Raw genomic sequence first — 27,828 nt, 5'->3', positions numbered from 1 at the left:
AACTAAAAAGTAATATAGATGTTTCAAGAATTTAGCCACAAGTAGGGAGGTATGACTGGATTTTAGGAAATGACATTGTAAAATTTACTATTACTTGTCATTATTATTACTAGATAGCTACTCAACTTCTAAAAATAAATGTTGCCAAATAGGACCTCAGGATTCCTATAAGTTTGCTAGAGAACTCCAAAGACAAAGGAATTGTTTGTGAAGATCATAATAAATTGAGCTCTATTAATCTTTCTAGGTCTTCCTTTCTTATCTTCATTTGTAATTTATATTCTTTCTATTCATATTATTGTCCTTTCTATTTTGTTTATTTATTTCTTTACATGGTGCTTAGGCAAACACTATACCACTAAGCCACAACCCCATCCGTATTATTGCTTTTTCTGTTCTCTACCATCAACTAGACTGCCATTGAAACCCTGGTCATTCCTGAATTCAGAAGACAGAAAACTCTATCAACAACATTAATATTGTTCCAGGATGTTCTACTTTTATATGTCTATCTGTATACTGTATGGGGCAGAAGTCAACGAGGCACTTAAAGAGAAAAGATGTTCATGCTATCACAATTAGTATTGTATTCTTAAAATACAATTTTACAAGAGAAACAAAAATATAACAACTTCTTTCTGAAACTACCACTCTAGGCTTAGAAATAAACAAATTCAGTTTTAAACATAGACAAATAAGAAGGTGCTTTAAAATCAATGTTATGTTTAATAGGTGAATATAATACATGATAAAGAAGTAAGCTGATTATAACAAATAAGACTCACTTTTAAGAATGAAATAGTAAATGTATTATGATAAAACATAAGAGAATTTTTTGTATTAAAAATCCAGAATTCATGAAGAAAGTCATTGATATATTTAATTACACAAAAGTCTGAAAATGCTGTATATGGTGGCACACTCCTGTAATCTCAGTGACTTGCAAGACTGAGGCAGGAGGATCCCAAGTTGGAGGTCAGCCTCAGCAAATTAGTGAGGCCCTCCCTACACAATTTAGCAAGACCCTGTCTCAAAATAAGAAATGAAAAACAAAGCAGAGGGCTGGCGATGTGGCTCTGTGGTAATGCACCCCTGGGTTTCAATACCCAGTACCAAAAAGAAAAAAAAAAGGAGAGAGATAGAGAGGAAGAAGGAGAAGAAGAGGAAAAAAAGAAGAAGGAAAGAAAATGAAAGGAAAAAATAAAAAAGAAAAGAAAACCACTTTTACATGGCAAAGATATCTAAAGGAATGTCAAAAGAAAAATGGGAAAAAGCAAAAAAATATTTGCAATGCATATTAAAGACAAAAGGATAAAATAAGGAACCCTTAGAAAAAAATTTTTTTTTTTTTTTTAAAAAAGGCTAACAGTAGAAAAACAGCGAAAATGTCTTAATAGGTAATTCAAAGAAAAGGAGTTTTTTGAAAAAGAAATGCTTCAAATGGTATGTGGGAATAAATATGATAGGTTGCTCTCTTGTTTTATTTCATTTTTAAGCATGGCAGATTTGAAGTCCTTAAAGATGTTTTGCAATACAAAACATTTGAAGTTTACTAAAAAAAAAAAAAAAATATTCTCATCCAATACTTTAGTAAAACCATACTGTGAAAATTTAGTTGGAGGCTTAGAAAATTAATTCAATGTAATAAACTCATAGGATACAGCAATTTGCAAATTAGATTATCATAAGTTTTCTTCTCATATGGAATCTTTTTCTTAATTTACCATGATAGGGAAAAGACGTTTTCATAATTGAATAGTAAAGAAAAACAGGAAGTGTAACTTTTTAATGTTTACTTAAAATTTGATTTAAAATCTTAAAATATTTTTTCTTTTCTTCTTGTCGTCAGAATGAAATATTGGTATTTTTAATCAAACATTTTTTTTCAGAGAGTGTAATATTGTATAAATCCTGTGTACTAATACACATAAACACTTTATTTTGTAGTGGCTGGTTGATTGGTAGTATTTCCACCTGAAATCAAGAAAGTGTATGGGTCTCATGAATAGATTGTATTCTAGACCCTATTCCCATTTAAGACAATAATTTATAATTGTGTTGTTCCTTTAGGAATGTTACTATCCTATATGTATTGCTATCTTTAACATCTATGTAACTGGTGAGCAGTATGTATGAGAAGAAGGGGAAAAGGAGGAGAAAGATTGTTCTGCTTCAGTGACCTGTTACCACCAACCTGTATAAAAATACAAATCTTTGAAAGAATTACAATATAGATCAGGTAGAGCAGGTACTCCTAGGATCATTCGTGAGAGGCGAGTGCTCTCAGAGTTGGGAAGTTTCCTAAAAGAATTAATACTATAGATTTTGAACCTGCCACACAAGAGACCATTGATGCCAGAATCTTTGAGAAATATACTTATTGAATTCCTGGCATACTTCTAGACCATCAGGATAGAGCAACGAACAAAACAAAACAAAATCCTTGCTCTCATGAAGGCTGACTTATAGAGACAAAGGAAAATGAACAAGTAAAATCTATTCTATGTCAGAAGTGATAAAACATCAGAAAAATAAATCAGGGTGAGAGCCTATAAAATGCTGATACACATATGAAATTATAAATTAGGCACCAAAGAAAGTCATTGACATGGTGGTATTCAAATGAAGAACTGAAGGAGGTGAAAGAATAAACTCTGGGGAGAGAATTCCAGATGTGGACCAGCAAATGCAGTGGTTCTTGGGCAAAGATGTGCCTGAGGTGTTAAGGAGACATTAGGAGGTCTATGGGACTGGAACAGAAGGTGAGGAGACTAAAGGATGGATTTGGAGATGCAGCCTGGTACTAGGTCTTGTGAGTTTTGCAGGACATGATAAGTACTTTGGGCTTTAGTTTGAGCTCTTGAGATGGAAGCCATTGGAGGTTTTGAACAATGGAGTAAAGTATTCTTTTTTCTTTCTTTCTTTCTTTCTTTTTTTTTTTTTTTTTTTTTTTTGTCAATGGCTTACTCTAGCTGTTGGATGGTAAAAACAGATAATCAGCAGACACATGTGGAAGCATGGAGAACAACTAGCAGGATGCTATAGTGATCCAAGTGAGTTCTGATAGAAGCTCAGACCACAGAGTTTTCCATAAAAGTGATGAGAAGTGGTTAAATTTTGAAGGTTGAGCCAGCAGAATTTGTTGCAGATCAGTTGTGAGGAAGACAGGAAAAGAAATAGTAATTTCAAAGTTTTGGAACCAGAATGTTGAAGTTGCCATTAACTGAGATGGAAAACATCTGTGGGTGGACAGAGCAGAGGACAGAGTTATCAGGAGCTCAATTTTTGGTAGTTAACGTGCAACACTTATTAAACAATCAGATAGACATTTGTAGTTGTATGTTTAAATCAAGTTCAAGAGCAAGGTCAAGGATGGCAATAAATACTTAGGAATGTTACTATACTATATGCACTGCTTATAGTTGATAGTTAAAGCCTTGAGGCTAGACAAGATCAAGGGAGCCATCTTAACAGAGAAGTCCAAGTGCTCAGCCTTAGAGCATCATCATTTAGAGGTCCAGGACATGAAAAAGAACAGCAAAGGAGAAAAATAAAAGGTCCATGGCGTTACATCTTGACCCACCCACTTAGATCTTTGTTACTAGTCCTGTCCTCTACCCTCCTCACTGCAACCTAGAATGTGCTCATCGTATCTTCTAGCTAGGGAGGGAGAAAGGCAGAGGAAAGAAGTCAGCCATTCCCCTCCTTCACTGAGGGCATTCATGCCTGAGGGAGCCCCTGCTGGGAAGAGGAAATGCTTTAACTGAATGGAAGATGAGAGCTTTGGGATTTTTGGATTTGAGTGGATCTTCTGTTCATCTGAAAAAGCTGGGAAAAATCTATGGGAATTTCCTGAGAATTCCTAAGCTCAGTAAAGAACTTGTCAAGAGAGGTGTGAAGGAGCAGTGGGAGAAATAATAAAGTTGCTTTCTGTCTGTACCCTGGCAGTTTAAAATACCTTACACCATAGAGTCCCTTGGTTAATCTGAAACTATTGAGTGTACAGGCAAAAGTTTGACTTTTGCAAAAATTATCAAACAGAAGGCCTGAGTAATTTAAAAAACGGGGAAATAAAAAAAAAAAAAAAAAGAACGGAATTTCAAACGACAAGACAGGTCTTCAGTGAAGATCGCTGAGTTGTGTTAATACCCATGAGATCTGTGAGATGACTTAGTTATAGATAAGCAACAACTGGGTGTACCGTAAAGCAGTTATTCAATACATAGGGCAAATATGTCTACAGTAACCCAGTTCAAGTCCTAATGGAGGTGGTCCTGATGAGCTTCATTCACAGAATTGATAGGCTATCCATTGTGAATTGATTGATTGATGGATGGATGGATTGATTGCAGAGAATGCTAGTAAATAGCTCTTGGATTGATGTAGTTCCATCACCTCCTTGAGAATATCAAAGTGTATATTTTGCAGGCTGAGACTTAGGAGTGACCTCTCCATACTCATAACCGCATATACACCCCCATTTTATACATATGTACACTGTGTCTCTGTGATTCAGTGTATTTGCAGCTACTTTTAAAATTTAAGCTGGACTTTGTAAAATGTTGCCTGTCGTGGGAATTCTTTTTCTAAAAAATCAACAAAAACTAAGAAAAATACAATTGTGCTAATTTAAAAATTAACTTTCGTCATAAAAATTCCACATGTATGAATGTTAGTGACTGATTATAACATTTTCACTGAGTTTATTTCCTTTTGTGGTAGTAAGTATAAAAAACACAGAATTTAATAATCATTTGTATAGTAATTTTTAGTGGAATGTGGAATAGATTTCTTTTTCACTTGATGCCATTTATTTAGAAGACAAAATAAATGACTTCAATGCACCATTCATATTAATAAAACAACAAGTATTCTTAAATTAATTTTCTTATTGAATTATGCCAAAATACATTTAAAAATCCTCAAGGTTTTATGTTTATACCTTAGTGTTCTGATGCTTAATGAGAAAAATGGGAATAAAAAGTACTAAATTCTTGCAACTTTGCCAAGTTCAAATGGTTATAGTAAGTTTAACTTTGGAATTTCCTGACTTTCATGTCGCTGAAATTTTAGGTTTTACCCAACAGTAAGGGAGACTTTCAATTTACTTTTTTCTGGATTTATTTAAAAATTTTAAGGCAATTATGATAGGCAGGGAGGATTGGGGGAAAGATTTTGAAAGACGCGGTTTTAACAGCTTCACTCAGTTGTTAGAAGTATCCTACAAAAGCTTAGCATCAACCATGTTGTCTTCAGAATTTTAGAATTTGTAAATAATTTAGTCTTGCTTGTCTTGACAGTCTGTGTTCTAAGTTTAAAGTTTTGTCTTCATGTGTCCTAAGTTTGGATTAACAAAGGATACCAGCATGTTCCCACCCTGAGTAAAACACATAGATGGGTCTGGGGTGCAGGAAGGCACACAGAAAGAAAAACCATATAGTGGCTATACTTCCCTCAAAATATCATTTTGGGATGTAGACCGAAAATGGAAGTGCATTTTACTCGGCCATGTTATCAGTAAATTTCATGCTTTTATGTATTTTGAAGTAGAAATAGCTTTGACACTGTTGTAATGTTAAAAGGCACTGTGATGGAACTGCCTCTTGCCACCATTGCTTCATGCCTGAGTTACTCCAAATTAGTGTTTAGAAAGATACAGTATTGATTTCAGGCCCAAAGGGAACCATTCATTACCTTACTACAGTAGTAACACTTTAAAAAATGGAATTATTCAGCCTAAGTAGACAAAGCCTCTTAATTAAAAATTCCTTCAGTGTCCATTAATGTTAACACAGAGAGATTATTTTAAATGTTACTTCCCTAGACAGATACTAATAGGAAAGAGGAACCAAGAAATAATATTTAATCATACTATAGTAAAACGCTGAAATGACACCAAAATGTTGATATAACATGACAAACCCCAGGCTCCCATCCTCTATATAATCTCCTAAAATATGTTCTTCCCTTTCCATCGTCCCTTTGCGTGACTGCTCTCACTCTGCCTGTTCATGTCAAAATGTGACATTGATGATAGTTTTTTACTTCTTTCGTTCTTCTGATTTACCTTAGAGCCCACTGTAATCTAGGGAATATACTCACAGTCAAATGAAACTTCACTTTTCTCAGAATCACTAGGAGGGACTATTTTAGTCAGTTTTTAAGTGCTGTGACCAAAAGACCTGACAAGAAAAAAATTCAGCTGGAAAAGTTTATTTGGGGCTCACAGTTTCAGAGGTCTCAGTTCATAAACAGTCGGCTCCATTGCTCTGTGACTGAGATGAGGCAGAACATCAATCACAGCAGAAGAGTGTGTTAAAGGAACACAGCTCAGCGCATCATACCAGGAAGCAGAGAGAGAGAGAAACTGCAGACCAGCAACAAAAAATATACCCCAAAGACCCACCTCATCCAGCAACACCCTGCCTACCTATAGTTACGACCCAGTTAATCCCCCTCAGTGGATTAATGCACTAATTAGGTCATAACTCATAACTCAATCATTTCACCTCTAAACTTTCTTTTTTTAAAAGCATCCCCTTTTTTTAACCTTTATTTTATTTATTTATTTTTATGTGGTACTGAGGATCAAACCCAGTACCTCATACATGCTAGGCAAGTGCTCTACCTCTGAGCCACAACTCTGGTCCCCTAAACTTTCTTGCATTGTCTCATACATGAGACACCTCACACCAAGACTGTAACAAGTAACTTTCTCGTACCTAATTTTGCCTAACATCCCTGAAGAGTCTATCATCCATGTGTTGGCTTCCCAACATGGAAGACTTGCCTTTGTATGCATCCACTTGCCAGGCAGTTATACTGTAAATACCCCATGGTTATCTCAGCAGGCACAGGCTCAGTTCCTGGTTCTACTACACTCACCCCGTGGGTAACTTACCATCATTTTCATGATCTCCAGTACAGGGAATGGCACCATTAATTCTTTTGCACAACTCATAAACCTAGGTCCGGCTCAACCCTTTTATCACCAAAATGTTTGAGCGGATTCTACTTCCTAAATCTGTTTTGAATTCATTTACTTCTCTGCCTTTATCGTTATTGTCTCTCTTTTGCATTAGTAAGATAGCTTTCTTTAGGGTCGCCTACATCTTTCTCTGCAACCGCTTCTCCACAAGGCAACCACAGTGATCTTTCTAGGTTGTAAGTTTGATCATGTCACTCCTGTTTGGATCCCCTATTCTCAGGAAAAAGATCCTACATGATTCATTCCCTGCTTCCCTCTCTAACCTCACTTCTTTCCACTCACTTTTTCCACACAGTAACACTTACTTAGTTCATCAGCTAGAGAACTCTTGCCTTGCCTTTGTGCAGCCTCTTTCCTTTGCCTGGAAATCACTATTCCATTTCATTTTCCTGGCTTGTTGTAAGCCTGTTTATCTGTTTCAGTTTAACTGTCACTTTGCCTTGGAAGTCTTTCCTGGCCCTCTTCCCTTCCTTCCCCCTGCACCCTGCACTGTTCCTGCTGTGGCTCTCTCACACCATATTGTCATCAGGTACAGTCATGGATGCTAGCCACCACTGCCAGCTTCTGGGGAAAGAGGGCAGCTCCGCTTGCTGCCGTGCAATCTTATTTCTGGACCAAGAAAATGTTTTTCTTGTATTTTGAAATTAGTTGGCTCTCCCTCCTCCCATTTTTTAAAAAAATATTTAGGTTTTAGTTGTAGTTGGACACAATGCCTTTATTTATTTATTTTGATGTGGTGCTGAGGATGGAACCCAGGGCCTTGCACGTGCTAGGCCAGTGCTCTACCGCTGAGCCACAATCCCAGCCCCCTCTCCTCCCATTTAAAAAAAAAAAAAATTGATTCAGTTGATGAAGCTTTGTATTTTTACCTTGTGATGCTGGAGATAGAACCCAGGACCTTGTGCATGTGAAGCAAATACTCTACCACTGAGCTACAGCCCCAACTCTCTTGTTCATGTAATCTGTCAGTGCTATGTGTTTGGAACAGAATGGGAATAGTAAAGCATCTTGATTGGAACTCAAAATCTGCATGTTAAATAAACTGCCCAGGTGATTCTTTAACACATTAAGGTTTTGTAATATCTGTTCTATTTTTTACTCTATTGGAAAGACTGAAGATATCTGAAATTAACTTACACAAGCTTAAATTTCCTCTATTGCTATGTCTTCATTTACCCTTTTTCCTATATTTGATGAATATCTTCCAATTTTTTTGCAGAGATACATGCTCTAGCTCTTTGCTTAATTCCATCATCCGTCTGTGCAGCTTTGAAAGTTGCCATTATTAGTTCATAGCTTGTGTCTTCCTCTTTACCTGTAGCCAAGGTCATCCTCTGACACATCAGCACAAATCCTCTCCTCCATCTCTTTAACCACTTCTCGTTATATTATTCTTCTCTGACTCTCTTCACTATAAAGTTTCTTAAAAGCCTATTCTGTGCCAGTCATCTCAAGTTCCTCAAGATGTACTGATTTTTCTTTCTTAGCATTGCCTTTGTTTTCTAGAATCTCTGATGGCATTTTCTCTTAGAGATTACCCTATTTCTTCTTAAATATATTTCCTTAGCATATTAGTTTCCTATTGCTGCCTGAACTTATTACCACAAATTTAATGACTTAAAATGACACAGACTTGTGCTCTTCTAGTTCTAGAAGTCTGAAATCAGACATGGGTCTCACTGGGCTGAAATCAAGGCATCTGCAGGCCTGTGTGCCTTCTGAACTTCGGGAATATACATTTTTTTTTTCTCCCAGCTTCTAGAAGCAGCTCTCATTCCTTGGCTTCTGGCCCCTTCCATCTTTGCAGCTAGCATCTGCAAATCTCCCTCTGACTCTGGCACTTGTGATTACATTGGAGTTGGCAATAGGGTCATCTTCATATCTAGAGATTAGCTGAATAGCAACTGAAATCCTGTTTGATCATGTAAACTGACATATTCTCAGGTTGCAGGAATGGCATCAGTGGGTGCTCATTATTCTGCCTGTCACTTTTTGACTTCCTTAAAACTTGAATAGCTTTTCAGCAATCCTGGTGACCTCTCTTAACCCTCTCTTTGTCTTCACTTCTCTTTTCTCAAATGAGTACATCCTCATAGTAATTGTTTGTAAAATTTTCTCTTTTATTGTGGTCTCTGCTTCTCATCACTTTACATTCTCATCCTACTGATTTTATCCACAATGATAAGTCAAGATATTAATGATGAAACTATGAATTTTCTGCAAAATTTTTTAACTTTTCTAATTTTATCAATATTAGCTTATAATGGAGACTCACTGTCCCTTTCTCTTATTCTTGCTTTTGATTTGGGGGTATTCTTGTATCATTCATTTTTCTCATACTCCTATCCTCATTAATCAAGACCTTAGATGATGTCATTGCCTCTCCTGTCCCCTGTTCTTAACTCAGCCCTGTTCTTCTTTTTCACCATTGACAGATGTCTTTGCCAGAAGTAGAATTATAACTTCTCTTTATTTAAGCCAAACTATTTGAGAAATTACACCTTTAAAAGCTAGCTATCACCAATAAGCTAAATTTTCCATGTTTATTTAAAATGTGTCTGATTCCACATTTTAAAAAAAATACATATTATAGAATAGCAAATAAAACCCATATTATCAATTAGAACTGAAGATAAAACAGTATCCTTCCAACTTTATGTATATGCATATTCTACTGGAAAAAAATGCGCACGAAGATTCTAAGGATTGTATTTGTCCCCCTTCCCACAAATAAATTGTATATAAGGAAAAAAATTGTATGCTAATTGGCCAGCTAGACTAAGGAAGTTAATATATCAGCTTTCTTGGTTGCAATAACAATGTAATCAGTACGATCTTTAATGATTAATGGTTCAGAGAACCTGAATTCAGTTTAAAAAGTCACAGCTTGGAGGGCCGGGCTTCCTGAATGTAAATAAAAGTCTCATTAGAGCTTGACCTAGCCACATAAGAATTTAACTGGTAAAATACATTTTTAAAAAGTTTTAAAAGTTTTAAAAATGCATTATTTAAAGTCTCTGGAAATTAAAAGAAATGCAGCCCATGTAAAAAAAAATATTATATGTCATTGTCAGTTGTCAAATCTGGCTCCATAAAAAAGGATTTACCCATCATTATCAGCTGAAATCTATGCCAGGAATGTAAAATTGGCTCAGCATCTGTCACTCAATCAATATAATGTGTAGGTAAGAATAAAGAACAAAAGCCAGGATCATGTCAATAAATGCAGGAAACCATGTGAAACAAATGCCATCCTTTCATAGTTAAAATGACCCCAAAATTAGGAAGAGAAAGGAACTTTCTCACCTTGATAAAGAGCATCTATGAAAAACTACAGTCAACATCATACTTCATAGCAAAAGAATTAATAGTGTCCCTAAGATCAGGAACAAAACAAGATGTCTGTCCACGTTCTACTATTCAGCATTGGGCTAGAGGTTCCAGTTAGGTAAGAGAAGGAAGTACATTGTAGCCAGACTGGAAAGGAAGAAGTGAAACTAAAGAGTCTCCCTTTATCTTCAAGGCATATACTCCAAGCCTGCAGTGAAAACCTGAAACCATAGTTAATAATTGTGATAAAATCCAATTTATAAATTAGGCATAGCTATTAGGTGCACTACTCATTCACTTTGGGACCACTAAGTAAAATAGGAGCTACTTAAATATAGGGCTAGTAAAAGATTAATAGATGGGTACCATATACAGCATTGATATGCTGATCAAAGGTATGATCAGCAAGTGGGGTGTAAGATTTCCTCATGCTACTCACAGTGGCACACACTTTAAAACTTATGAATGACTATTTCTGGAATTTTTCATTTTACATTTTTGGGATCATTTTTTTGAGCATGAGTTAGTAAAACCACAGAAGGCAGAAACCCAGATAAAAGGGGACTACTATATCTCTATTTACAGATGACATACAGTTAGTAGATAAGGTATCAACTGAAGTGAACAGACTATAAAATGGTATTAGAACCAACTAGTGAGTTTAACAAGGATGCACTTCAAGATCAGTATACAAAATGAATTTTACTTTGTATGCACCAAGTGAACATTCTGAAAATGAAATTAAGAAAAGAATTTAATTTATAAGAATTTCATTTAAAGAACAAAGAATAAATAAGCACTTTAAAGAAAAAACGTGCTTAAAAATAAATTTTAACACTAATTAAGAGATTGGCACACTGAAAGCTAGAAATATTGCTATAAGAAATTAAAGAAGGTCTATTAAAAGGAAAATAGCCTATCTTTATAGATGGAAAGTCATAATATTGTTAAGATGGCAGTTCTGTCCATATTGATCTTCAGATGCAACAGAGTTCCTGTCAAACTCCCAGATTTCATTTTTACAAAGATTGTAAACCTAGTTCTATAGCTCATATACAAATAAAACATCAGTTAAGGGACTTGAATAAAGAGCTCTTACAACTTATTTTAAAACGACAAATAACTAAAAAATACAATGGGCAAAGTAAATAAATGGATACTTCTCTCCAAAGACTCTACAGAAGGATAATAGTTGTGGTGCTCATCATTAGTCATGAGGAAGATGAAAACCAAAGAACAATGTGGTACCACTTGCATACTCAACTAAAAAGAGAGAGAGAGAGAACAAATATAATAAAGAATGTTCTTTTGGACCCTCATACATTGCTGGTGGGAATGTAAAACAGTACAGCTATTTTGAAAATAGTTTGTCAGTCCCTCAACAAGCTAAACAGACTTACTATATGACTCAAAAGTTCCACACTAGGTGTACAACCTGATAGAGATAAGCATAAGACAACACAGAATTAGTACTTGAAAGTTCATGGTGACTGTTTATGATAGCTAAAAAAATGGAAATCACCTAAGTATTCATCAAACGTCAAAGGATAAGTAAACTGTAGTTAATTCATACAGCAGAATATTATTCACTAGTAAAAAGGATTGAAGTACTTATCACACCATAACATGGATGAACCTTGCAAACATAGTAAGTGGAAGCACCCAATCACAAAAGACTGCCTGTGTTATGATATCATAGATAGGAAATGCACAGAATTGACAAATGTACAACATCAGGCTTGGAGGAAGATAAGAAGAGTGATTGCTTATGGGGTAAAATTTCTTTTGGAGTGATGAAAATGTTCCAAAATTATGTTATAGCGATAATTGTACAATCCTGTGAGTATATTAAAAAACTGAATTGTGCACTTCAAGTCGGTGAATTATATAGTATACACATTTTATCACAATAAAGTTCTTTACAGATATACAACAAAATTCTGAAGATTCATCATACGTTCGGATCTGAAAAGGGGAAATTAAACCTCACTGTTCCATATAACTTACTGTATCATATGGATATTGCCTATTGTATATAGAATAGCTTAAAATAGCAATTTATTGCATTCAGCACTTCAGTCTTGAATTTTCCTAATGTCAAAACAGGAAATATGTGACTAAGTATAAATTCAAGATATAACAGAATTATATTTACTTCTTACTACACACACACACACATACACACAAATGTACAGAATATGCCTGATATGCATCATTCCTTGGCCATGATAGAAGGAAAATATTCTGAGAACACTTTATGAAACAAAATTTCTTGTTTTATTTGTACCAAGTCCTTTGTAATGTGAGTGTGACATGGACTGCTTCTACGTGTGACATGAACCTGTTAGAATTAATAGCATCTCTAGTGTTGTTAGAATTGAGTGACATCTGATATCACACTACTACCAAATTATTTGTTATATCCTGCTTAGAGTAAGATTTGCAATCATTGTAAATGTTGGTTGACAAATATGAGGTTATGTGGTTTGGCAGTCAGAAATCCGTCAGATGGTTTTGTTCAGATCTAGCTTTCTTTTTCTAAAAACCTGTATTTCGATTCTTCAGATCTCCAGACACTTTACAGCTCCTCTGTGCCTTCACCCTTCCATGGCATACCTGGCGACCCTCTCCTTTTCACAGTGCTCTTCCTTCGTCTCCATTCGTATGCTCTTCCCTGCACATTTCTTTCCTTCCCAGTCTCCAATGCCCTATTTTCTTCCTGTGATTTTCCTTAAATATTGATGGTCCTCATAGCCTCTTCTTAAATTCAGCTATCTTCTTGGAAATCTCATCTATTACTGCAAGATCAAATGCGATCCCTATTCTTGGTGATAAACCACACAAGTACATCTTTAGAATTTACCTCTTTGCCGAGTTCATACCCAGGTTTTTGACTGTACAGATTCGATTTTTGCCTGTTTCTCTCAAACATCTCAAGTTCAAAAATGTTCAACTCAGTTTAACATCAAAATTGGATTTTTCCTCCATGTCCCATTCTCTGTTCATAGCACTACATCAGGTACTTTGTTGATCAAGCTACATGTCTGAGTCCAGGGACAAAGTCCTGTTGATTTCTCTAATGATCTTTTCAGTGTGTTCTCTTCCTTATTGTAAAGCTTAACTTCAGGTCTCAGCATTTATCCCTGAACTGTCATCATTCTATCTATTAAACACAGAGATTGTCTTCTTATGATATCGATTTGCTTATGTAATAATTCGTTCATTTAAAGTTCCTTCCAAGCCAACATCCATCTCTTCAGAACATAAGCCACAGTCCTTGGAATGGCTCTCCAGGATTTGGCAAATGCTTAAAAAGCTATGCTTATTGTCCATCATTTTCCACCATTCTGTACTTTCCGTTCTTCAATTCTGCCATATTTTCAGAATCACTGGTCTCTAGTCACTGTTTTTTTGTTATTATTTACTTGTCTAAAGCTAACTACTTTCCACTTGCCACAGTACTTGGTCCAGGTCTCTGGGACGCTGACAAGCAGTACATTCTTCTGGCTGAGGAATCATTCAGAAATTGGCATGTGTCCCAGTACCAGACATGGGGACAAAAAGGAAGATTTGCTGGGGGCTTCTGGGAGAAAGTTTTCTTCCTCTTAGGAGAGAGCCACTAGAAAGACAACCTCTCCTCCTCTAAAATGTCCCAGTCTCAGGTCCAGCCTAACCTACTATGGCCATTTTGTCTCCATTGAGAAAAGCAGCCTAAAGATAAAGTCAGAACATAGCAGGGTACTACTGAGGATTTTTCAGAGAAACTGAGCAGGACCCATTGGCTTAAACCAATCCTGAAATCCATGCTACTTCTGGACTTCCAGATGTGAAAACTATTTAAATTTCTGGTTTATGTCAGCTTGGATCCATTTTTCTGATATTTGCAGACCAAAGTTCCAAACCAATGAAATTTCAAACAAATTCCAGAGGAAGTGACTGGAAACACATTAGGTGTACAGAACACAGATAGCAACCGATTCCAGCATTAAGACTTCACTGAACTTTTCCCACGGATACCCTTGTCATCATTAGGCACACTTGTTTATACCTAGGCGATGTGTGCTTCATATTTGTGAAGACAGTAGATCCAAATCTGATTATGACATGTGCTCTTGAAGAACTAATATACAAAAGAGCTAAGTACTCACATCCTTCTGAGCAGAAGTATTAATGCTAAATTTAAATTGATGGACAAATACTGGGCATAACTTCATGGAGGTATAGGGGATTTGATCAGGTTTTTAGAGCACCTACCTTTTTAATTCTTAAAATTTGGGGGGCATCTAGCCCAAAAATAATTGAAAAGCATCCATATTTTTTTATATAGGATTCTGACATACTTTTCTGAGAGCCTTTTATATCAGTTATTTGAAAGTAAACCTTTTAAGGTTCCTATTTCATTGTAAGGAGAATCATGAAAAACACAGAGATTTTGTACAATAAAATATTTAACAGAAAGACTACAAATTTAATATCACTTCATGTTTTGTTCTATGAACCAGGTATTTTTCCCAGAAATGGAAACTGTCAAATGTCTTTCCGTTTTCTCCTCTTCTTGTTGTCAGGGAGGATATTTAAGATTAGTGCACAAAGAAATTCTTTATTCTGAAAAGAAAGGCCTGGAAATCAGAGTTAACATACAAACAAAGGACTTGTGTTCTCCTAATTTTTAAGAATTAGCCTCAATCAGCCATACACAGTGTCTCACACCTGTAATACCAGCAACTTGGGAGAGTGAGGCAGGAGGATCAGAAGTTCAGAGCCAGCCTCAGTAACTGAGCAAGGCCTTAAGCAATTAAGTGAGACCCTGTCTCTAAATAAAATATTTTAAAAAAGAGATGGAGATGTGGCTCAATGGTTGCATGCCACTGGTATAAACAACAACAACAAAAAAAAAAAAAAAATTAGAATTTGCATCCATCCTGGAGGCTTAAGAGACTAAAAAGGCAAGTTTTGGTCCTTCACTTTTGTGGGACTTGCTGTTTTGTGCTATTTTCTTTTTTTGGCCTTCCTTATCCCCAGGTGATTGATGTGTTTATTTGGTTACTACAGTGTAGTTGTTCTAGTGTCATTGCTGCTGGATCCATGTTCAGTTGCATTAAACTCTGCTGCACTGAGACAGCAGCACAGGATGCAGTAGGTCCTAATTTCGCACACATGGTTTCGTTTTGTTGGATTAAGTCTGATGGTAACTTTTTCACCACATTATATATTTGCTTCTCATGTAGTCAATTCATGTTAGAATTCTGATCTCTCTTGAGGCATTGGTAGATTTTGATTTGTACCTCTCTGCCTTCAGCAGCTAACTGTTAAGCCTCAAATGAAGATATTATTTCAGAGAATGTCTGAACCTGGTAACGTTTTTTAAAAGAATATGCCAAGAAGACACATGCACGTAGTTAATTCACAGCTTGTAGGCAAGAGTGACTTGTGAGTATAAATAGGGGGGAAAATGAATAGAGGGTTGCAAGAATGGCATTACCAAACCCCCCACAACTCTATGTTGTTTAATCAGAGAGTTTAAATTTCTTCCTTGCATTTACAATAAAAATGTAATTATTTTTTCCTGCCTTTTAAGTTTACACATTCTCAATGAATATACAACTGAAAGGAAAAAAAACTGAAAAGAAACTTGGAGTTTTAAGTAATTATCTATGTTTGTGGCTTTTATAATTGTCCCTTCTATTCTTTGGTCTTTGCTACCTCTGTTTCTTAAAAAAGACTGCCAACAATCCAGCAGCCCTGGCTGGATTTTCCTCACAATGGCTCATTTCCTTTTAAAATATATTAGCAATTAGCTCCCAGTGTACCTAATTGCAGCTTTGTTTGACTTTCCACCTCCCTCCGCTCACTGGATTAGAAGAGAAGTACATTAAAGCTTATATAAATGGCCAGGTTTTCTCCTTTAGGGAAAATTTAAAAGAAAGCAGACCTTTCATTAATGTGAAAGGAAATAGACTATTGCGAACACTGAGTAAGCTAAATGGATAAGTGCAGGGAGGTACAATAGGAAAACTGGACCCTTCCCAGAGCCTCCCAAGTTTTCCCCTTGCCATGTTCCTGTATTACTTTAGATTGAAGTTATTCCCAGAATGTCAGATATACCCCATTCAAATAGAAGTACGTATCCCAAAGCCAAATAGGAAAAAAAAAAAAAAAAAAACAATCAGCTACTCTCTATTGGTTCAAATAATGAGTGTGAACATCAGCTATAAATTTTCAAATGTAATTATTCCATATTTTAAAATGTAATTGTGTATGTGTTTTTCAAAGGGCTCTAGAAGGATAATTCCCTAGTTGACATAGAATAGAAATGAAAACATTGACATCTTTACTTATTTCCAATTTAAATTGCATTTGGGGGGAGAAAAAGGGTATAGAGTTTTGCTTTAGTTGGCCTTGTTTTACTGCCATGGGAGTTGACTTTCATCTGAGTTCCCATAGATATCTGTGAGAAATTCTTTAGGGCCTGAAATAAGAGTATCTTCAGGGTTATGTGATCTGACCTAATCACCCATGAGTGCTCTCATACTCTTTTTTCTTTCTTTTTTAAAAAAAAATCCCTTATTTCATGAAGCCCTTTCTCAATTATCTTCTGCTTCTTCCCTTGATTAGACATTGATGAGTGCAGCATCATTCCTGGGATATGTGAAACTGGTGAATGTTCCAACACCGTGGGAAGCTACTTTTGTGTTTGTCCACGTGGATACGTAACATCAACAGATGGCTCTCGGTGCATCGGTAAGCCTGGAATTTTGAAGGCACAATACACTGCTCCTTTACAGTGACAGAACAGCTCAAACAGGTGTGCCCATGGCAAGATATCAACCCATTGAGGAAATGGCTGAAAGAGCTGTTTAAAGTAAACGGTACCACTATTGAGGGACTGATAGACTAGGTACTCTTTGCAAAGACTTCAGTTTTAGAAGGGTTTGGGTTGTCGAAATCATTTGGGGAATAAACACAGACTTCCTCAAGTCATTGCTCTTGCCCAGTATTACAGACACAAAAGCATGAGAAACATTTTCAAAATCTGCTTTGGGAGACAGAATGTAGTAATTAAAGGTTCTTTTGTTGGTATGAATCATGAATACAGTCAACATCTATTTACTTAGAGCTTGTTTATTCTAGTAAAAATAGTGATTATGAAAAAAGAAATTGACACCTCTAATTTTGTGTTTTAAGCATATTCAGATTAAAGCCAAATACATTTGTCTGCTCTCCCTTGTTCAGAAAAATCAAACAGTACTTCTTAGTCATAGTGTGGTCCATTCATCATTGAGCAAGCCTTAAACTTCTGTATTTTTCTTCTTTTTGTATTGGTAAATTGAACTGGGAGGCACTTACCACTGAACTAAGAGGCACTTAACCACTGAGTACCACATCCCCAACCCCTTTTTCTTTTTTTTTTTTAATTTGAGACAGGGTCTTGGTAGGTTGCTTGGGACTTTGCCAAGTTGCTGAGGCCGGTTTTGAACATGAGATCCCCCTGCCTCAGCTTCCTGAGTCACTGGGATTTACAGGCATGAGCCACAGCACCTGCCTACACTTTGTCTTATTGTGAGCACAGAGACTGAAAGTCCTTTGGTGATCATGGCACTGTGAGCTGCTGCTCTCCCATTTCTCTTCCTGAGCATTCAGACTAGTCAATTATAATTTTAGGCTGAGAGTAGTTAGAAAGAGAAGAAGAGAAATGCACAGTTCTCTTTAGAGGACCTAAAGATTCACATAGTGGAGAAATTAGAGAATTTATTTAATACCAAAGGATGGTCTTGCTTGGTCCACTAGAAGACCTGTGCCACCAATACAAGGACTGTGACCTGAATTGATTTAATAAAATATACTGATATGCCAGGCATTATGCTGGGGATGACCATCCAACAGTGAACACGAGAGATGTAGGTGGGGCCTTCAGAATACCATACTGTCATCATAAATAATAGTGGAAGAGTAGCAATGGCAGTAATAAAGGAAACAACAGTAGTGAAGATAGTAAAAATAACAGCTATCGTCTATAAAGTAAAGACCGTGTATGTATCAGACACTGGATAGCTTCATTCGTTCATTATCTCAGAGCTCTGTGTCCTCAGGAAAGCTGCTGATCTCTTTCTCTTGGAGTTTCTTCTAATTGAGTGTTCAATAAAATATTACGCGTTATCATTAAGAGGAGGAGGAAAAGAATATGCCTACATTAGACCCAAGATATTCTGAATTTTTTTTTATATAATATCATTTGTTTGTCTCACAAAGTTATGATAAACTCCTTTTTTCTCTTGCCTCTGTAAAGTCCTGAGTTCACCTAGACATTCACAATCCTTCATAACCACGCCCAGCCTCGGGACTCATTTATACACTTGGGACCTCACACTCTTGTCTCTCATACTGCACAGGCCCTCACTTCCAGGCCTTTGCCCACAATTCCCCTTCTGCCTGAAGCATCATGGTTCTCTCCTTCTATGCTCATTAAAATCCAACTCATTCTTTAAGTCTCCAGTTGGTATAACTTTTTTTTTTATAGATATTCCTACCTAATCCAGATTTTCCTCTTAGGCAAAATTAGCCAGGCCCTGCCATGATATTTTTTCACTCCTCTCATTTCAGGACATTTTGTAGCATCACACACACTTGTGTTTTCCTCACTGGCCAGACTGAGACCATTGTATCCTGCCTCACACAGCTTAGTGCATTCTGGGCCTCATGTCACATCTTGAATGAATTTTGTGCTCAGTACATTTTTTTTTTCTGAATGAATAGGAAATCCAACAAATGAATGAATGAGATGATAGTGAATGAAAGACCTCCCTGTTTATTAGGAACTGCTTGCATCATTCGGCATCCAGTTGGACATGACAGTGTGGCACTGAGTTATGGTCCTGTTTGCTCAGAAGGCAGCACCTGGCTGGATCTTCAGAAACTGAGTCCTGAACTAGTCAGAGTCTCATTCATCTCATGTCAACATCATACTATTAGGAACAGAGTTAAATCCCTGAGAATGACTAAAAATCTAGAAAGCCAATGTTGACATTAAGAAGCTTCAATGTTTTGGGAATAACTATGTTACACTTGGAATAAATATATTTTCCATGTGTGGGGAAAAACATAAATACCACGTTTTAATGTGTAAAAGATTTTTGCCTTTGATTCTCAAAATTTTGAGTCTGTTTTCTTAGATTGAATTATTTATGATTGAGTTATATGTCATAGATATTTCCAGAGGATTTATTTTGTAACTATATATTGTACATGGTACACATAATGAGGTTTTTTTAAAGTATGAAACTATCTTCTATCTGCAGCTGTATTAGTGAATGAGATTAGTGAATGCTGAATATTGCCCTAATTTATTATACTATTTAGTAAAATATCCTGAGTCCATAGTACATTGCAAAGTATCAATAAGTTAGCCCTGTTTCAAATGTGGAAAAACAGCTTTACATGATAAAAAAGTTTTATACATTTTAATTTTAAAATAGGATAATTTTCCCATTTTATTATATACTGAGTACAAAAGACAAATTCCTGATTTAATTTTATCTAATATGTGCATCAAGTTGGTAAATATCCAGTAAAGAGCAATTTTTAACATAGAATACTAATATATGCCAGTTCTAAAAGGACTTGAAGCATAACTAATATTCTTTTCCTTAAAAGCATTTTAATAACATTACTTAATGAGTCTATTTCATTTTGGAATTCACTGTAGTTGGCATTATTAATACCTAATTTCCACATTGTAATATAGGCAGAGAAGAATGAATGACAGCCAGCAGTAAGTAAATAATGAATTGACAAGAAGCAGTGAGCAAACTAGCATACAGGATAATGTCCCTGCTGCTCTCGTGCACACAGAGCTGTCGCTGACCCTCAGCAAGGGGACTGCAGAGTGCCAGTCAGCAGCAAGTTCAGAAAATGAGATCAAGCATTTAGAAATTCTTGCATGACGTTGCCACCACATCCTAAGGCACTTCTTTGACTTTTACAAAAGTTTTAGAGCACAGCATCACCTTGGAGTGTTCTTGAGAAAACAAAATCTAAAAACATCATGTGTGGTTTAGTTAACTTTTTTGCTGCTGTGACTAAAAAAAATGTGACAAGAACAATTTTAGAGGAAGAAAAGTTTATTTAGGGACCTCACAGTTTTAGAGGTCTCAGTTCATAGACAGCCAGCACTATCCCTAAGGGGTTGAGGTGAGGCAAAATATCACAGTGGAAGTATGGGCAGAGGAAAGCAGGTCAGGACATGGCCACCAAGAAGCAGAAGGTGGGGAGGAGGTGGAGAGAAAGAGAGAGAGAGAGAGAGAGACAGACAGACACTCCCCTCACCAGTAACAAAAAATAGACCTTGAAGGCCCCATCTCCTCTAACCACACCCTACCTGCTTTCAGTTACCACTCAGTTAATTCTTACCAGGGGATGAATTCATTGATTGGGTTAAGGGTCTTATAACCCAATTATTTCACCTCTAAACATTGCATTGCCTCACATGAGCTTTGGGGGAACATCTCACATCTAAACCATAACAGTGTGAAAAAACATATACATAAGAGCAAGTCTGAGGCAGTTGTTTATTAATTGCTGAATGATTTTAAATAATATCAGTCAAAACAAAACCCAGGGACAGTGGCACATGCTTGTAATCCCTGCAGCTTGGGAGGGCTAAGGCAAGAGGATCAAAGTTTGAGGCTAGCCTCAACTACTTATTGAGACCCTAAACAACTTTTGTAAGACTCTCTCCCAAAATAAAAATATATAAAGGGTGCCAGGGGACCAGAGATGTAGCTTAGTGGTAAAGTGCCCTGGGTTCAAGCCCCAGTACCAAACAAATAAATTTAACAAAATAAAATGACTGGTCATTATAGTTAAAATTCTTGAGGAGATGAGCACTGACATAGATCTTGAAAGTAATAAGTAGGAGCTAGACAAACAGAAGGACTAAGGGTGAGTCAAGCAAAGGAGAATGGTGTGAGGTAGACTAGAGATGCTGTGGGCTGGGGAGATAGTGCAGGGAGTCTGGGAAAGGGAAGTAAGAGAGGTATGATTGAGATGAAATTCTGCTGCCAAGGGTATTGACTGGCATGCCAAGGGGTCTAGGTTGATCCTGGGGACAGTGAGAGCTCATGATGATTTTTGAGAATAACAGAGGTGAAATACATTAGGGCCTGATGTGCCCTTAGGAAGCAGATTGACAGGGGGACTGTTTTCAAGATAAAAGGAGAAAAATCATTATATTGAGACATAGAATGAAAGCAGGATGTGATTTTAAAATCAATTTATAAGTTTATATGGCTGAGGCAAGAGGATCGTGAGTTCAAAGCCAGCCTCAGCAATGGTGAGGCGCTAAGCAACTCAGTGAGACCCTTGTCTCTAAAGAAAATACGAAATAGGGCTGGGGATGTGGCTCAGTGGTCGAGTGCCTCTGAGTTCAATCCTCGCTATTCACCTCCCCCCCAAAAGATTATATAAATCAAGGATAGTTTATATAGTAAGCATTACTCTATGCAACCCCGGGGTGTTGATTATATTATATTCATGTATACATCTGCAACGAACACTTGAAGGAGAACCCAAAATACCGAAAATGTCTTGACTAAAAGCTAAAAGGACAGACAAAGATGAAACAATGTGCTGGACAGTATTCTGGTTTTAATTAGAATCATATAGACAGTGACTGGTGGAACAGGGATACTAGTTTTAATTAAAGAAGACAGCATTTCCTAGAAAGAGAACTTGAGATGGCGAGGAAACACTTTCCTGCTTTGAAGGAAGAAGTCAGCCGGAGAACCACCACAGTTCTGTTCCTTTCGTTGTTCCCAGTTTGCTATTTTAGAAATAGTAAGAATCTGCAGAAATAATAGAGGGGAACCCAGGATGGAATCTGTCAGAGAGAAGGTGCAGACATTCAGTGTCCAGAGTCGATAGCTGCTCTCTGTGGAACACATACCGCCACCGATGTTCTGACCTAGGCTAAGCTCCTCTGTGTTTTCTAGCTGAATTTTTTTCTTTCTTTTCTTTTTTATTTTAATTTTATTTATTTATAGTTGTAGATGGACACAATATCTTTATTTTATTTATTTATTTTTATGTGGTGCTGAGGATCGAACCCAGTGCCTCATACATGCCAGGCGAGCTCTCTACCACTGAGCCACAACCCCAGCCCCTTTATGTCTTTCTAATGAGAAAAAAAATATATAGAATATTCGGGTTTATTTCAGGATACAGGCCCCCACTTTTACCAAGGTTTCATCACATTGTATAATTAAACACTAGCTCTCTTCAATCAAGTTTAGACTAAATGTCAAGTAAGGAAACACGCTCTGATAAGTGTACCGTGATTTTGTTTCAAAGCAGAGTTATATTTTAATCAGAGGAGATGAATTGCTTCCTGTTTTCTCAGGGTGGCTGTAAGAAAGACTCCTGTAAGCCTTGTTCAGGGTGTGTTGTGAGCACAACAGGAGATGAGAGGAACAGACTCGACTTTTTTACTTAGGACTTATCAGTCCTACCAATAAACATACACCCAGTGGTAGAAGGATTTTTCTACAGTTTTTCATCTGCTTTTGTCTCTCTTAACTCCTTGTTTCAAAGGATAGTGGTTCTGGACAACTTTTGTGTTTATCAGGTACCCATTTTTTATCCCAAATACTTTTCCAGATGATAACATTTTTAACTCAGTGTTGTTGTTGTTTTCCCCCCTAAGGACCATAAAAATTCAGACACACCAAGGAAAGAACAGTCACATAATAAAAAGTAGTGCCTTTACTGTGTTGGTTTGCTTTGAATATAGCTTTTTGGGGACCTTAACCATAAGACACTATACTGGACTGAATCTCATCCTGTAACACTTCAACTCAAAGGATTAGAAATAGGTTGCCTGCCTCTGCTGTTACTGGATTATTCTAATTGTGGAATTTATGAAAGACATTTATGATGTTCTTTCTAAACCTCTCTTACTGGCTTCACTCTGCACCCATGACGGTTTTCTGCAGTATATATTATAGAAATGACCTAAAGTTTCCAAACTATAGAACAGTGGCTATTATATACTTTTTTAAAAATTTAACATCAAAAATGTTTTTTAGATCCCATGTTATGGCAATTTTATACCTCAAGAAAATACATGACAAAGCTACTCCGTGTTTGGTAAAGGTTTTAAGTGAATTTGCATTTTGTTGGTCAGAGTAGTGTACCTGTCAGTGTGAACTGTCCTGGTGCCACATGTTGTCAAGCATCATCCACTCCCACTCCAGTATCCAGTGTAAAAACAGATTTGTGAACTCCTCCCCATAATCAGTGCAGACTCCCAAAGTTGGGCCGGTATAGAATGGATTCCCGGTGAACACTGGCTATGTTGTGATTGGCATTTTGAAACATATTACCTTATTTCCAATGTTTATTTGACCCATAAGGTGTTTAGAAGTATAGGAGATTTTCTTAGTTCCAAATTGATTTCCTACTTGTTACATCCCCTGTGGTCAGAGAAATATTTGGTATTTGCTTATAGCTTAACAAAAAAAAAATTGTAACAAATCATCAATGTAAACTTGAAAAGGATGGGTTTCTCCAACTGGTGGATGCTAGATTCTAGATGTATCCATCAGATCAAACTCAGAGACCTGAAGGTGAAATCTAATTGCACACTGACCTTCTAAGAAACACATTTTCACCTCATTTGAGAGCTCTATTTTATTCTTCTTTTGGGGCCAGTTTCTACAGTTTTTTTTTCATATTTTGTCAAGGATATTTTGATTGAGAGGACATTCAAGATACCTAATCCACCATTCTACTAGAAACAGGATTATATTGTTTTATTTCATTTTTCTACCAACTCTGTTACACAAAGAAGAAGAATTAAATATAGTTGTAAAATCAAGCAACTATATTTGTATATAATCTAGGTCCATACACAAATGTTATTTATGTATAAGCACAGGTCTCCTGGATCAAGGTTATGGTTTTGTTTCTCAAAATTTATGCTACAACCTCCTCCTTGAAGAATCCTTGAAGAGATAAGTATTTCTATACCACCTTGTTGCACTGGTTGTGTCCTGTGAAATTAGTGATTATTGTTAAAAATTGGGGACATTTTTTTTATTTATATCCTGTTTTTGATGAGTGTAATAGTCAAGTCAATCTAGGATTATGATACTTTGGATTCCTAGAATGAATATTTTAATACTTATTTCACTGGACATTCTTCCCCCCCCCCTTTTTTTATTGGTTGTTCAAAACATTACAAAGCTCTTGACATATCATATTTCATACATTAGATTCAAGTGGTTATGAACTCTCATTTTTACCCCAAATACAGATTGCAGAATCACATCGGTTACACATCCACATTTTTACATAATGCCATATTAGTAACTGTTGTATTCTGCTACCTTTCCTATCCTCTACTATCCCCCCTCCCCTCCCATCTTCTCTCTCTACCCCATCTACTGTAATTCATTTCTCTCCTTGTTTATTTTCCCATTCCCCTCACAACCTGTTATATGTAATTTTGTATAACAATGAGGGTCTCCCTCCATTTCCATGCAATTTTCCTTTTCTCTCCCTTTCCCTCCCACCTCATGTCTCTGTTTAATGTTAATCTTTTCTTCCTGCTCTTCCTCCCTGCTCTGTTCTTAGTTGCTCTCATTATATCAAAGAAGACATTTGGTATTTGTTTTTTAGGGATTGGCTAGCTTCACTAAGCATAATCTGCTCTAGTGCCATCCATTTTCCTGCAAATTCCATGATTTTGTCATTTTTTAGTGCTGTGTAATACTCCATGGTGTATAAATGCCACATTTTTTTATCCATTCATCTATTGAAGGGCATCTGGGTTGGTTACACAGTCTAGCTATTGTGAATTGTGCTGCTGTGAACATCGATGTGGCAGTATCCCTGTAGTACTCTCTTTTAAGGTCTTCAGGGAATAGTCTGAGAAGGGCAATAGCTGGGTCAAATGGTGGTTCCATTCCCAGCTTTTCCAGGAATCTCCATACTGCTTTCCAAATTGGCCACACCAATTTGCAGTCCCACCAGCAATGTACAAGAGTACCCTTTTCCCCACATCCTCGCCAGCACTTGTTGTTGTTTGACTTCATGATGGCTGCCAATCTTACTGGAGTGAGAGGATATCTTAGGGTGGTTTTGATTTGCATTTGTCTGACTGCTAGAGATGGTGAGCATTTTTTCATGTACTTGTTGATTGATTGTATGTCCTCCTCTGAGAAGTGTCTGTTCAGGTCCTTGGCCCATTTGTTGATTGGGTTATTTGTTATCTTATTGTCTAATTTTTTGAGTTCTTTGTATACTCTGGATATTAGGACTCTGTATGAAGTGTGGGGAGTAAAAATTTGTTCCCATGATGTAGGCTCCCTATTTACCTCTCTTATTGTTTCTCTTGCTGAGAAAAAACTTTTCAGTTTAAGTAAGTCCCATTTGTTGATTCTTGTTATTAACTCTTGTGCTATGGGTGTCCTATTAAGGAATTTGGAGCCTGACCCCACAATACGTAGATTGGAGCCAACTTTTTCTTCTATCAGATGCAGAGTCTCTGATTTGATATCAAGCTCCTTGATCCACTTTGAGTTAACTTTTGTGCATGGAGAGAGGAGGGGATTCAGTTTTATTTTGTTGCATATGGATTTCCAGTTTTCCCAACACCATTTGTTGAAGATGCTATCCTTCCTCCATTGCATGCTTTTAGCCCCTTTATCAAATATAAGATAGTTGTAACTTTGTGAATTAGTCTCTGTGTCCTCTATTCTGTACCATTGGTCCACCCGCCTGTTTTGGTACCAGTACCATGCTGTTTTTGTTACTATTGCTCTGTAGTATTGTTTGAAGTCTGGTATCGCTATACCGCCTGATTCACACTTCCTGCTTAGAATTGCTTTTGCTATTCTGGGTCTTTTATTTTTCCATATGAATTTCATGATTGCTTTATCTATTTCTACAAGAAATGCCGTTGGGATTTTGATTGGCATTGCATTAAACCTATAGAGAATTCTTGGTAATATCGCCATTTTGATGATGTTAGTTCTGCCTATCCATGAACAGGGTATATTTTTCCATCTTCTAAGATCTTCTTCTACTTCTCTTTTTAAGGTTCTGTAGTTTTCATTGTATAAATCTTTCACCTCTTTTGTTAGATTGATTCCCAAGTATTTTTTTTTTTTGAGGATATTGTGAATGGAGTGTTATTCCTCATTTCCATTTCAGAAGTTATGTCGCTGATGTACAGAAATGCCTTTGATTTATGCGTGTTGATTTTATATCCTGCCACTTTGCTGAATTCATTTATTAGTTCTAGTAGTTTTTTTGTAGACCCTTTTGGGTCTTCTAGGTATAGAATCATGTCATCCGCAAATAGTGATAATTTAGGTTCTTCTTTTCCTATTTTTATGCCTTTAATTTCTTTCGTCTAATTGCTCTGGCCAGTGTTTCGAGAACTATATTGAATAGAAGTGGTGATAGAGGGCATCCCTGTCTTGTTTCAGATTTTAGAGGGAATGACTTCAATTTTTCTCCATTCAGAATGATGCTAGCCTGAGGCTTAGCATTGATAGCTTTTACAATGCCACTGGACATTCTTAAGAATAAAAACTGACCTTTGAATTTATTCCCAGTGTCAAAACTGCCTAAGCCTAACTCTGCAGTTTTTAAAATGTGCTCAGCACCTTTCAGTATATGTACATGAATGGAATTCAGTTCTTTGCTTTTGAGTATACTGGGTTTCTTTGGGGAAATGAAAAAGGGTGTTAGTTCTTACATGGAATATCTTAAGCCCAGTTCATTTGTTGCTTGCAACATGATGTGGTCCATTTAAGGAAATAATGTTTTTATTTTAAACTGTATTTAGTGATAAAAGTTTTGGCTTTACCTAATAATGGAATTATTTGCAATATAATTTTCATCTGCATCATTGCTATGCTGCTTCTGAGTGTTGTGTTACACCTTCTTGTGATCACAGACAAAATGTCTCTGAAAGCATCTTGACAAAGATGGAATAGTATTTAGTTAACTAGTCTCACAATTTTATTTTACATTGGTTAGAATGAAGGCAGTTTCAGTTATAAAAACACATTCAGCTGATATTGATATCATATACCCATGCAGTTTTATCTTTCATGGTCTTCTGTAATCATCATAACTTGTCTTCAAGCCTTTATCTGCTATTCTTTATCTACCATTTGGTAGAGTGGCCTCTATTACTGTCATATTTGATCATGTTGTTTCTCTAACCCTGAATCCTGCAGGTTAATGCAAACTCCTGACCATAGCAAAACTCACTGCCAAACTCACTGTTTGAGTTTTTACCCTGCTTTACCTCATCCACATTTGAACTACTGGTACCCCAGTTCTCAAAAACATCTCATCCAGCCTCATAGCTTAGAATAGCATATACACTGACAACTCACAGATACATAACTTCCGCCCGACTATGCCTCTGGGTTCCAGGTTGATTTATTTGACATCCCGAAAGAAACATGTTTTAAAGAAGAGCCCGGTCTTGTGTCCCC

General features: G+C 36.6%; 1 protein-coding gene across 1 annotated transcript in view; it reads left to right on the top strand.

Annotated features, from left to right (window-relative positions):
• Positions 1 to 27,828, top strand: part of Fbn2 (fibrillin 2) — a 218,122-nt gene that overhangs the window by 84,487 nt on the left and 105,807 nt on the right. The window contains exon 8 of the mRNA XM_076855914.2: positions 16,934 to 17,059. Coding sequence (XP_076712029.2) covers positions 16,934 to 17,059 — 126 coding nt within the window. The remainder of the gene's footprint in view (positions 1 to 16,933; positions 17,060 to 27,828) is intronic.

This window comes from Callospermophilus lateralis, chromosome 5, assembly GCF_048772815.1.
Source record: "Callospermophilus lateralis isolate mCalLat2 chromosome 5, mCalLat2.hap1, whole genome shotgun sequence".
Lineage (NCBI taxonomy): Eukaryota > Metazoa > Chordata > Mammalia > Rodentia > Sciuridae > Callospermophilus > Callospermophilus lateralis.
Note: the sequence above shows the minus strand (reverse complement) of the source record. Positions and strands in the feature narration are given on the sequence as shown.